The following is a 12,065-nucleotide window of genomic DNA, read 5'->3' on the forward strand; positions in this document are numbered from 1 at the left end:
AATCTCTTGAATGAATGATTCAATGACTCACTCGTAAAGACTTCACTTGTTTCATTACTGGATGAATCAGCATTTTTGAACAAATCTCTTGAATGAATGATTCAATGACTCACTCGTAAAGACTTCACTTGCTTTATTACTGGATGAATCAGTGTTTCTGAACAAATCTCTTGAATGAATGATTCAATGACAATTTTTTTAACAGTCACTTGTCGCCACCTACTGGTCACTTACCATGACTTATCGATCATATTTTTACAGTGTGTGTATCTTTGAATACAGCAGTCATATAAACAATCAGTCATACACACATTTTTGGAAGAAAGATTATTAGAATATGTTTTACAAGAAAATACTATTGCAGTTTTTGTTTTTGTTTTTTTACGTCAAAATGTCATGTTTGTTTAACTTGCCATTTCTTTGTAATTGTTTGTGAAATTTCCAAGTAATTTATAATAAAAACCAATTTTTTTTAAGGTACTGATTTTCTTTCATGAAGTTAAGGGATAATTTCAAGATTAATTAAGTGAATAAAACCGATTCAGTGAGTTCATTCAGTGAAGGATTCATCGGACAGTCTCAAAGTCAGTTTGTGAGTTTTTTGAAAAATTAATTAAAAGAACTGGTTCATAAGATTCATTTGTTTGTGAATTGGACTACGCTGAATACTTTTGATTCATTAAAAACATTCACTCATAAGAGTCTTGTTTTTGTCAATTTGTTGAAATAGTCTCAAATGCTTGACAAGAAAAATTTGAATGCAACTTGAATGCAAGCATTTATCTACATAAGAAGCTTTGCGTTTTGGCAATCACAAATAAAACAAGGCAAACATCCAAATCACCCACACAAAATCAGGTAGTGTAGGTGTTTTTCCCCATCAGATGTTTCATTGGTAATGTCAGAATTTGTGTTTGATGCCTGTCATGAGCTGACTCGGGGTTTGCCTGGATTACATGTCAAACTAATCCTCTTGGATGCAAACCAAACTTTCCCCCCTCCGATGCATATTATTATTGCGTATTACTCACACACACAAGACGGGAGCTGCCCAGACCAGTTGTGATCCTGTTGGCAGATGCGCACAGATGAACCGATGAGCCGGAAACCCGGATTACACTGGTAAACTACTGTGTCTCTGTAGCCGAAGTTTTCACCGATCACTTGACCGTTCACAATCCTTTCTGGAACACCACAGTGGCCGGCTGGGAAAAGAGCAATGAGAATGTGTCATCATATGTGGCTCACAAGACAGAGCATTCCTATCAACAGATTGCAGGGCTCATCAGAGGTTAGGGACAACATTATGATCAAACCATCATGATCAGGGTAATCTTGATCACTGAAAAAGAACAAGTGAAAACAATGATCTACGAATGGAATATCCATATGAATCAAATATACAACATGCACATAAAAGACACCTTAAACCTTTGGTGTCGTTCAGTCATTTTAGACCGATTTTTTTTGTTGTTGAAATTTTTTAAAAAAAATTGCTATTTCATCAGAATGGTATGAAACTCAGTGACTTTAGTGGCAGTTGCTATGTGACCACAAAAATTGTGGTCTTGCTTCGAAAAAAGCTAAATGGTCATTAAAAAAATAGTCACACTTGTGTTGTTTGCGGTCAAATTGACTGCCATAGGAAATTAATGGGAAATATGAAAATGAAAAAATATATATATAAAAAAAGAGAGCAATTTTTTGTGGGTACAATCTTTTCTTTTTTTACTCCCACCAGATGGCACTAATCTACGTAGCCCCACACATGGCATGCAAGAAAAGTAAGTAAATTGTGTGCACAATCATGAGCTAAATCATGAGCACGATTTACAATTTTGTTCCCTCGATTCGCTAAATCGTGCAGAAGATTTATTATTTCGTTCCCTCGATTCGCTAAATCATGTGCACGATTTACTATTTCGTTCCCTCGATTCGCTAAATCATGTGCACGATTTACTATTTCGTTCCCTCGATTCGCTAAATCATGTGCACGATTTACTATTTTGTTCCCTCGATTCGCTAAATCATGTGCACGATTTACTATTTTGTTCCCTCGATTCACTAAATCGTGTGCATGATTTACTATTTTGTTTCCTCAATTCGCTAAATCATGTGCACGATTTACTATTTCGTTCCCTCGATTCGCTAAATCATGTGCACGATTTACTATTTTGTTCCCTCGATTCGCTAAATCGTGTGCACGATTTACTATTTCGTTCCCTCGATTCGCTAAATCATGTGCACGATTTACTATTTTGTTCCCTCGATTCGCTAAATCGTGTGCATGATTTACTATTTCGTTTCCTCAATTCGCTAAATCGTGTACATGATTTACTATTTCGTTCCCTCGATTCGCTAAATCATGTGCACGATTTACTATTTCGTTCCCTCGATTCGCTAAATCATGTGCACGATTTACTATTTTGTTCCCTCGATTCGCTAAATCGTGTGCACGATTTACTATTTCGTTCCCTCGATTCGCTAAATCATGTGCACGATTTACTATTTCGTTCCCTCAATTCGCTAAATCATGTGCACGATTTACTATTTCGTTCCCTCGATTCGCTAAATCATGTGCACGATTTACTATTTTGTTCCCTCGATTCGCTAAATCGTGTGCACGATTTACTATTTCGTTCCCTCGATTCGCTAAATCATGTGCACGATTTACTATTTTGTTCCCTCGATTCGCTAAATCGTGTGCATGATTTACTATTTTGTTTCCTCAATTCGCTAAATCATGTGCACGATTTACTATTTCGTTCCCTCGATTCGCTAAATCATGTGCACGATTTACTATTTTGTTCCCTCGATTCGCTAAATCGTGTGCATGATTTACTATTTCGTTTCCTCAATTCGCTAAATCGTGTGCATGATTTACTATTTCGTTCCCTCGATTCGCTAAATCATGTGCACGATTTACTATTTCGTTCCCTCGATTCGCTAAATCATGTGCACGATTTACTATTTTGTTCCCTCGATTCGCTAAATCGTGTGCACGATTTACTATTTCGTTCCCTCGATTCGCTAAATCATGTGCACGATTTACTATTTCGTTCCCTCAATTCGCTAAATCATGTGCACGATTTACTATTTCGTTCCCTCGATTCGCTAAATTATGTGCACGATTTACTATTTTGTTCCCTCGATTCGCTAAATCGTGTGCACGATTTACTATTTCGTTCCCTCGATTCGCTAAATCATGCGCACAATTTACTATATCATTCCCTCGATTCGCTAAATCGTGCACGATTTACTATTTTCTTTCCTCAATTCACTAAATCATGTGCACAATTTACTATTTCGTTCCCTCGATTCGCTAAATCATGCACACGATTTACTATTTCGTTCCCTCGATTTGCTAAATCGTGCAGAAGATTTACTATTTCGTTCCCTCGATTTGCTAAGTCGTGAGGAAGATTTACTATTTTGTTTCCTCAATTCGCTAAATCATGCGCACGATTTACTATTTCGTTCCCTCGATTTGCTAAATCGTGCAGAAGATTTACTATTTTGTTCCCTCGATTTGCTAAGTCGTGAGGAAGATTTACTATTTTGTGTCCTCAATGCGCTAAATCATGCGCACGATTTACTATTTCGTTCCCTCGATTTGCTAAGTCGTGAGGAAGATTTACTATTTTGTTTCCTCAATTCGCTAAATCATGTGCACAATTTACTATTTCGTTCCCTCGATTCGCTAAATCATGCACACGATTTACTATTTCGTTCCATCGATTCGCTAAATCGTGTGCATGATTCACTATTTCGTTCCCTCGATTTGCTAAGTCGTGAGGAAGATTTACTATTTTGTTTTCTCAATTCGCTAAATCATGCGCACAATTTACTATTTCGTCCCCTCGATTTGCTAAATCGTGCAGAAGATTTACTATTTCGTTCCCTCGATTTGCTAAGTCGTGAGGAAGATTTACTATTTTGTTTCCTCAATTCGCTAAATCATGCGCACAATTTACTATATCATTTCCTCGATTCGCTAAATCGTGTGCACGATTTACTATTTTCTTTCCTCAATTTGCTAAATCATGTGCACGATTTACTATTTTCTTTCCTCAATTCGCTAAATCATGTGCACGATTTACTATTTTGTTCCCTCGATTCGCTAAATCATGTGCACAATTTACTATTTCGTTCCCTCGATTCGCTAAATCATGTGCACGATTTACTATTTTGTTCCCTCGATTCGCTAAATCATGTGCACGATTTACTATTTCGTTCCCTCGATTCGCTAAATCATGCAAACGATTTACTATTTCGTTCCCTCGATTCGCTAAATCGTGTGCATGATTCACTATTTCGTTTCCTCAATTCGCTAAATCATGTGCATGATTTACTATTTTGTTTCCTCAATTCGCTAAATCATGTGCACGATTTACTATTTCGTTCCCTCGATTCGCTAAATCATGTGCACGATTTACTATTTCGTTCCCTCGATTCGCTAAATCATGTGCACGATTTACTATTTTGTTCCCTCGATTCGCTAAATCATGTGCATGATTTACTATTTTGTTTCCTCAATTCGCTAAATCATGTGCACGATTTACTATTTCGTTCCCTCGATTCGCTAAATCATGCGCACGATTTACTATTTTGTTCCCTCGATTCGCTAAATCGTGTGCATGATTTACTATTTTGTTTCCTCGATTCGCTAAATCATGTGCACGATTTACTATTTCATTCCCTCGATTCGCTAAATCATGTGCACGATTTACTATTTTGTTTCCTCGATTCGCTAAATCATGTGCACGATTTACTATTTCATTCCCTCGATTCGCTAAATCATGTGCACGATTTACTATTTCATTCCCTCGATTCGCTAAATCATGTGCACGATTTACTATTTTGTTCCCTCGATTCGCTAAATCATGTGCACGATTTACTATTTCATTCCCTCGATTCGCTAAATCATGTGCATGATTTACTATTTCGTTCCCTCGATTCGCTAAATCGTGTGCACGATTTACTATTTCGTTCCCTCGATTCGCTAAATCATGTGCACGATTTACTATTTTGTTCCCTCGATTCGCTAAATCGTGTGCACGATTTACTATTTCGTTCCCTCGATTCGCTAAATCATGTGCACGATTTACTATTTCGTTCCCTCGATTCGCTAAATCATGTGCACGATTTACTATTTTGTTCCCTCGATTCGCTAAATCGTGTGCATGATTTACTATTTTGTTTCCTCAATTCGCTAAATCATGTGCACGATTTACTATTTCGTTCCCTCGATTCGCTAAATCATGCGCACGATTTACTATTTTGTTCCCTCGATTCGCTAAATCGTGTGCATGATTTACTATTTTGTTTCCTCAATTCGCTAAATCATGTGCACGATTTACTATTTCGTTCCCTCGATTCGCTAAATCATGTGCACGATTTACTATTTTGTTCCCTCGATTCGCTAAATCGTGTGCATGATTTACTATTTTGTTTCCTCAATTCGCTAAATCGTGTGCATGATTTACTATTTCGTTCCCTCGATTCGCTAAATCATGTGCACGATTTACTATTTTGTTCCCTCGATTCGCTAAATCATGTGCACGATTCACTATTTTGTTCCCTCGATTCGCTAAATCATGTGCACGATTTACTATTTTGTTCCCTCGATTCGCTAAATCGTGTGCATGATTTACTATTTCGTTCCCTCGATTCGCTAAATCATGTGCACGATTTACTATTTCGTTCCCTCGATTCGCTAAATCATACGCACAATTTACTATATCATTCCCTCAATTCGCTAAATCGTGCACGATTTACTATTTTCTTTCCTCAATTCACTAAATCATGTGCACAATTTACTATTTCGTTCCCTCGATTCGCTAAATCATGCACACGATTTACTATTTCGTTCCCTCGATTTGCTAAATCGTGCAGAAGATTTACTATTTCGTTCCCTCGATTTGCTAAGTCGTGAGGAAGATTTACTATTTTGTGTCCTCAATTCGCTAAATCATGCGCACGATTTACTATTTCGTTCCCTCGATTTGCTAAGTCGTGAGGAAGATTTACTATTTTGTTTCCTCAATTCGCTAAATCATGTGCACAATTTACTATTTCGTTCCCTCGATTCGCTAAATCATGCACACGATTTACTATTTCGTTCCATCGATTCGCTAAATCGTGTGCATGATTCACTATTTCGTTCCCTCGATTTGCTAAGTCGTGAGGAAGATTTACTATTTTGTTTCCTCAATTCGCTAAATCATGCGCACAATTTACTATTTCGTTCCCTCGATTTGCTAAATCGTGCAGAAGATTTACTATTTCGTTCCCTCGATTTGCTAAATCGTGCAGAAGATTTACTATTTCGTTCCCTCGATTTGCTAAGTTGTGAGGAAGATTTACTATTTTGTTTCCTCAATTCGCTAAATCATGCGCACAATTTACTATATCATTCCCTCGATTCGCTAAATCGTGTGCACGATTTACTATTTTCTTTCCTCAATTTGCTAAATCATGTGCACGATTTACTATTTTCTTTCCTCGATTCGCTAAATCATGTGCACGATTTACTATTTCGTTCCCTCGATTCGCTAAATCATGCAAACGATTTACTATTTCGTTCCCTCGATTCGCTAAATCATGCAAACGATTTACTATTTCGTTCCCTCGATTCGCTAAATCGTGTGCATGATTCACTATTTCGTTCCCTCAATTCGCTAAATCATGTGCACGATTTACTATTTCGTTCCCTCGATTCGCTAAATCGTGTGCATGATTTACTATTTTGTTTCCTCAATTTGCCAAATCGTGTGCACGATTTACTATTTGTGTTTCCTCAATTCACTAAATCGTGTGCAAAATTTACTATTTCGTTCCCTCGATTCGCTAAATCATGTGCATGATTTACTATTTTGTTCCCTCAATTTACAAATGTGCGCATGATTTAGCAAATAAAGGGAATGAATTAGTAAATTGTGTGCACAATTTAGCCTACTATTTTTTTCCTGCATGTCATGTGCAGGCCTCTCTACCAATCTACCTTCAAAAATTGGATTTTAAAGACATTGTCTCTATTTTTACATGAAATACAGCTTTAACTGAAATATAATAAAAACTATTAGAAAAATACATTTTTGTATTATTTTCAATGGGAGAAAATTATCATATTTATTACACAAATATTAATTAATAACATAAAATTGTCTCAAAATACAAAATAAGAAAAAATATCATTGAACAAAAATATATTTAATTGATTTTACTGAAAATAAAAAAAAGTTGCATTTCAGATGTTTGGTCACTTTTGACCACAAACAACACAAGTGTGACCCCCAAATGGACAATACCAGAGGACACAGGTGTTATTATGACAATCAGATCATGTCAGCATTTTCTGTTGGCTTAGATTTACATATGAACGAACATCAGCTTTTGAATATGTGATTCATACGGTAGTTTCCTGTGTTTAAAAAGACTATAAGTGCACCTTTTCTGAAACGCACCTACACTGTAAAAAATTTTTCATGATTTATCACAATATTTTTTTAATTTGTCAAATAAACTTAATTAATATGGTTCAGATAATAAATATTTTGAGTTTCTGTTGATTAAACCAATTGCCTCAAATTTTTAATTTCAATGAACTCAAAATTTTAAGGCAACCAGGTAACTTACTTATTCTTAATCCTTACCTATTGCATGAACTTTGTTTCTCAGTTTGTATCACTGACTATTAACTTGATTAATTATTTGAAATATGCTTTATTACTGATGGTAATAAATGCAATAAAATTGTGTCTCAAAATCCCATAAAGAATCACTTATGGGTAAGTAAAGATTTTGGAATTTTTAATCAAAAATTCCCATGCCGAGATCATCCTGTGATTTGATAAGAATGTTATTGCAGGACCGTGTCCCACTTGTGTAAATCACGTTGTGTGGTGAATAGAGATATTCATGATCCACCCACGGAGAATGAGTGCTCAGTCCCACAACAGATACTGCAATATCGACGCATCTGAGGATCAACTGAATGGATTTGAACACTCTTTTGGTGGACAAAGTAATGCACAACATTGTTTTACTCAGAGACGACGTGATGGGAGACAAAGAAAGATGGCAAATGGAGAGCTGTCAGGTTTTTTTCCCTCTCAGATGTGATTGATGACAGAACTCAGCGGAGGCCGGCACACTTCACAGAGCACTGAGTCCGCTCGACTACTGCAGAAATCATTTCTTCACCTCTGCCTTCTCTCACTTCATTTTCTGTTGCACAGTTTGGACCTGAAATGATTCTATTACACAAAGACACTCATGCAATCTGAGTGAACACAATGGAGAAACTCTCCACGAGGGCTCGTTCCAAAACTCAGTACACTTCCTACATAGACAACCTGATAAACCTCATAAGTGACTTAATATTCTACATACTGTAGGCAGCAACTTAGAGAACAGAGCGCAACAGTGAGTTCTAGAAGTAAACCTCCATAGGAAAATTGGTTTTTAACAATAACTTATAAACTGTTAAAATCCCTACTGTGAGCTCGAGGTTGTTAATCGATAGCATTTACCCCTGTTGAAACCGTCAGCCCACAATATTTCAGCTTAGATTTAAAATAATTGTCGAAACAAAAGAGCTCTTTAGCTCCGCCCACTCCCACGAAGCACTGTGAATGATGTAATCTTCCCACACTTTCAAAATGCTTAAATATTTGTATAAATCAGCATATTTTAGAATAAACTTTATATTTGGGTGTGGGCAAAAACATGCCATTTTGTGTGTGTCCCTTTAAATGCAAATGAGCTGCTGCTCCCCGCCCCCTTTCCAGAAGAGGGCGGAGCTTTAACAGCTCAACAACAACAACAAAGCTGGAGAATCTCACGCAGCCAAAATGAGGATTGTCAGTGTTCAGTGCTTGTCTGTGAACAGTTAGCATGCTTTGCTCCAACTTTTGTCATGGCGTTAGAATTGGTACAGTGTTGTCGCTTGCGAAAACAAAACGGCAGTGATGTGGGTGTAAACGTGCAGATTAAGGGGTGGTAATATTATAATAAGATCCACTTCCTACGTCACTAGGGGACAGAAATCTGAGCGGCTCGTTTTTTCACATGCTTGCAGAGAAAGACTTGTTACTGGGTTGTCCTTTTTCACATTTTCTGGGTTGTTAGATGCACCGGGGACCCGATTATAGCACTTAAACATGGAAAAAGTCAGATTTTCATGATATGTCATCTTTAAGTTAAATATACAGGGACCAATTTGCCATCCAGTAAACCTGAAACATTGTCACTATATTTGTTTTAAAGCACCCCTTTCATGTTATTTTAATGTTTCCTAATCTTGTTTTCGAGTCTCCTACAATAGATTTACATGCATGTAATATAAAAAAACACTTGCATTTTCTCATAATATACATTGCACATCACCTCATTTCTCAAAGATAATATTCAAAAAAGCATAATAATGGCATTTTACGTGATTTTTTGGCAAGCACATGTAATATTTTTCACAGTGCAAGAGAAACATATCCAAAGAGACTTACTTTACATTGAAGCTATACATCTTTTTAGTTCATAAGTGTGTGCCAAATGCATAAGATGATTTAATGATCCTCTTTGAACAAGCGATACTTATATAATAAATGACATTTGTTTAATTCTCTCTCCCTTTCCATCATCTTAGCTGGCTTATTTCCCCACTGAGAAACACTGCAATGTTTTATGGGACCGCTTTCTCTGTCAAGGTCAAAACACTGTGTCTAAGAAGGAATAATAATGATGCTTTTGTTCCTACCGTACGTAGGCAGCGCACTAACTCTCATCTGCATGTGAAGACACAGCTGCTGCATACAGCAAAAAAATTAAAACCACCGTTGCTATGGAAATCCAGACTAAATGCCACTGAACTCTTCATGGCCTTTCAGGACCCGGTGTCCATTAAAAGGTCACGGAGATGCTAATGCGTGGTGATGTTTTGAAAGAGACAAGGTTTGTGGTGTTACCGAGACAGCGCGTCTCCATCCCGCTCCAGAGACCCGAGGCCAGGCATTCCCGTACAGTTGAGCCCACCAGAATGAATCCCGAGTTGCAGGCAAAAATAGCGGTTGCTCCAAAGGTCGTCTGCGTCCCAATTTTCTTTCCATTAGGAGGAGTGGGCAGCTCTCCACACGAAATGACTACAGGAAAAGCCAATAGAGAAGAGAATGAATCGACACATAGCACTGTGATTTAAAAACAGCAAAAGATCTTTAAAAATGTTTACCAGGTTTATACCTTCAAGTTGCACTTGATGAATTTAGTAGCAAGTAACTAACTAAAAGTACAAGTGCACAAAAATCTTTTCAGGGTTATTATCGTAAACTAAAACTATTAAAACATTTCAAAGCTATATAAAATAACATAAGTACTAGCTGAAAAACTTAAACTAATCGAACTGAATTGAAATATGCTGAAGTACTAAAATTATTAACCGGAAATAATACTAAAACTGAAATAAAAATAAATTAAACCTAAACAGCAATACATAACAGGTTTGTGGTTTAATTTATATCTGCACAACAGAAAACAATGTGTTGTCCTAAAAGGAAATAAATCCAATCTTTTGATTCAACAAAGAGGTGTGCCTCAAGGTTCAATACTGGGACCACTTCTTGTTCTATTTATGTAAGTAATCTTCCATTAATTCTCAAAAAATTGTAAGGTTCAACTTTATGCTGATGATCCCATCATATATACATCTAATTCTGATTCTATACAAATCTCTTTACAAGATAATATAGATAATAAAATCAAGTCATATATTATGATTTTTGGTTCTAGACAGAAATTTAAAGGAGTAGTTCACTTCAGAATTAACATTTCCTGATAATTTACTCACCGCATGTCATCCAAGATGTTCATGTCTTTCTTTCTTCTGTGGAAAAGAAATGAAGGTTTTTGAGGAAATCATTCCAGGATTTTTCTCCATATAGTGGACTTCACTGGACACCAAACGGTTGAAGGTCCAAATGTCAGTTTCAGTGCAGCTTCAAAGAGCTCTACATGATCCCAGACGAGGAATAAGAGTCTTATCTAGAGAAACCATCGGACATTTTCCAAAAAAAAATATTAAAAATTATATACATTGTAACCACAAATGCTCATCTTGAACTAGCTCTCTTCTTCTCTATTAGAATTCCAGCAGTGTAAGTGTATTACTGCCCTCCACAGGTCAAGGTTTGAACTAAATTGTCATATACAATATGCTAGTGCAAGTATATAACAATTAGTTCAAACTTTGACCTGTGGAGGGCAGTAATACACTTACACTGCTGGAATTCTAATAGAGAAGAAGAGAGCTAGTACAAGATAAGCATTTGTGGTTAAAATGTATATAATTTTTAATATTTTTTTAGAAAATGTCTGATGGTTTCTCTAGATAAGACTCTTATTCCTCGTCTGGGATCATGTAGAGCTCTTTGAAGCTGCACTGAAACTGACATTTGGACCTTCAACCGTTTGGTGTCCAGTGAAGTCCACTATAAGGAGAAAAATCCTGGAATGTTTTCCTTCATTTCTTTTCCACTGAAGAAAGAAAGACATGAACATCTTGGATGACATGGGGGTGAGTAAATTATCAGGAGATTTTCATTTGAAAGTGAACTAATCCTAAAACTTGTTCCTGTGTTAAATATCATGTAAAGACGGTCATGTTTTATGTGTGATGTGGTTTATCAAACGGCATCAAAATCTGATCTTGCCCCGCTTAATACAGCATATTATGGTCATCTCTGCATGTAAGAAGACCTATTTTGGGTTCATTTTAAGCCAGCCATATAGTAATTTTTAAACAATAATTGGGCTAAATAAAACTTCTCCGCACATTGGGCAAACTTTTAACCCAACCGCTGGGTTTGTCCATTTTCAACCCAACTTGAGTTGTTTTTAGTGTACACAAATATAAAAATAAAAGCTAATACAAAATATCAGTAAAACTAAAATAACACTGGTAATTTTTTCTTGTTTTCTTAAAACATTCTTAAAACAACATTCTAAAAAATGCTGTGTTGTTTCAACCCAAAATTGGGTAAAATATGGACAAACCCAAACCTTGGGTTAAAAAT

General features: G+C 36.4%; 1 protein-coding gene across 1 annotated transcript in view; it reads right to left on the reverse strand.

Annotated features, from left to right (window-relative positions):
• The window catches only part of csmd3a (CUB and Sushi multiple domains 3a), a 389,031-nt gene that overhangs the window by 68,170 nt on the left and 308,796 nt on the right, over positions 1-12,065 (reverse strand). Inside the window, exons 52-53 of the mRNA XM_067412377.1 lie at positions 9,966-10,139; positions 1,032-1,205 (exon numbers count right to left, since the gene is read on the reverse strand). Coding sequence (XP_067268478.1) covers positions 1,032-1,205; positions 9,966-10,139 — 348 coding nt within the window. The remainder of the gene's footprint in view (positions 1-1,031; positions 1,206-9,965; positions 10,140-12,065) is intronic.

The sequence above is a fragment of the Chanodichthys erythropterus genome, chromosome 2 (assembly GCF_024489055.1).
Source record: "Chanodichthys erythropterus isolate Z2021 chromosome 2, ASM2448905v1, whole genome shotgun sequence".
Lineage (NCBI taxonomy): Eukaryota > Metazoa > Chordata > Actinopteri > Cypriniformes > Xenocyprididae > Chanodichthys > Chanodichthys erythropterus.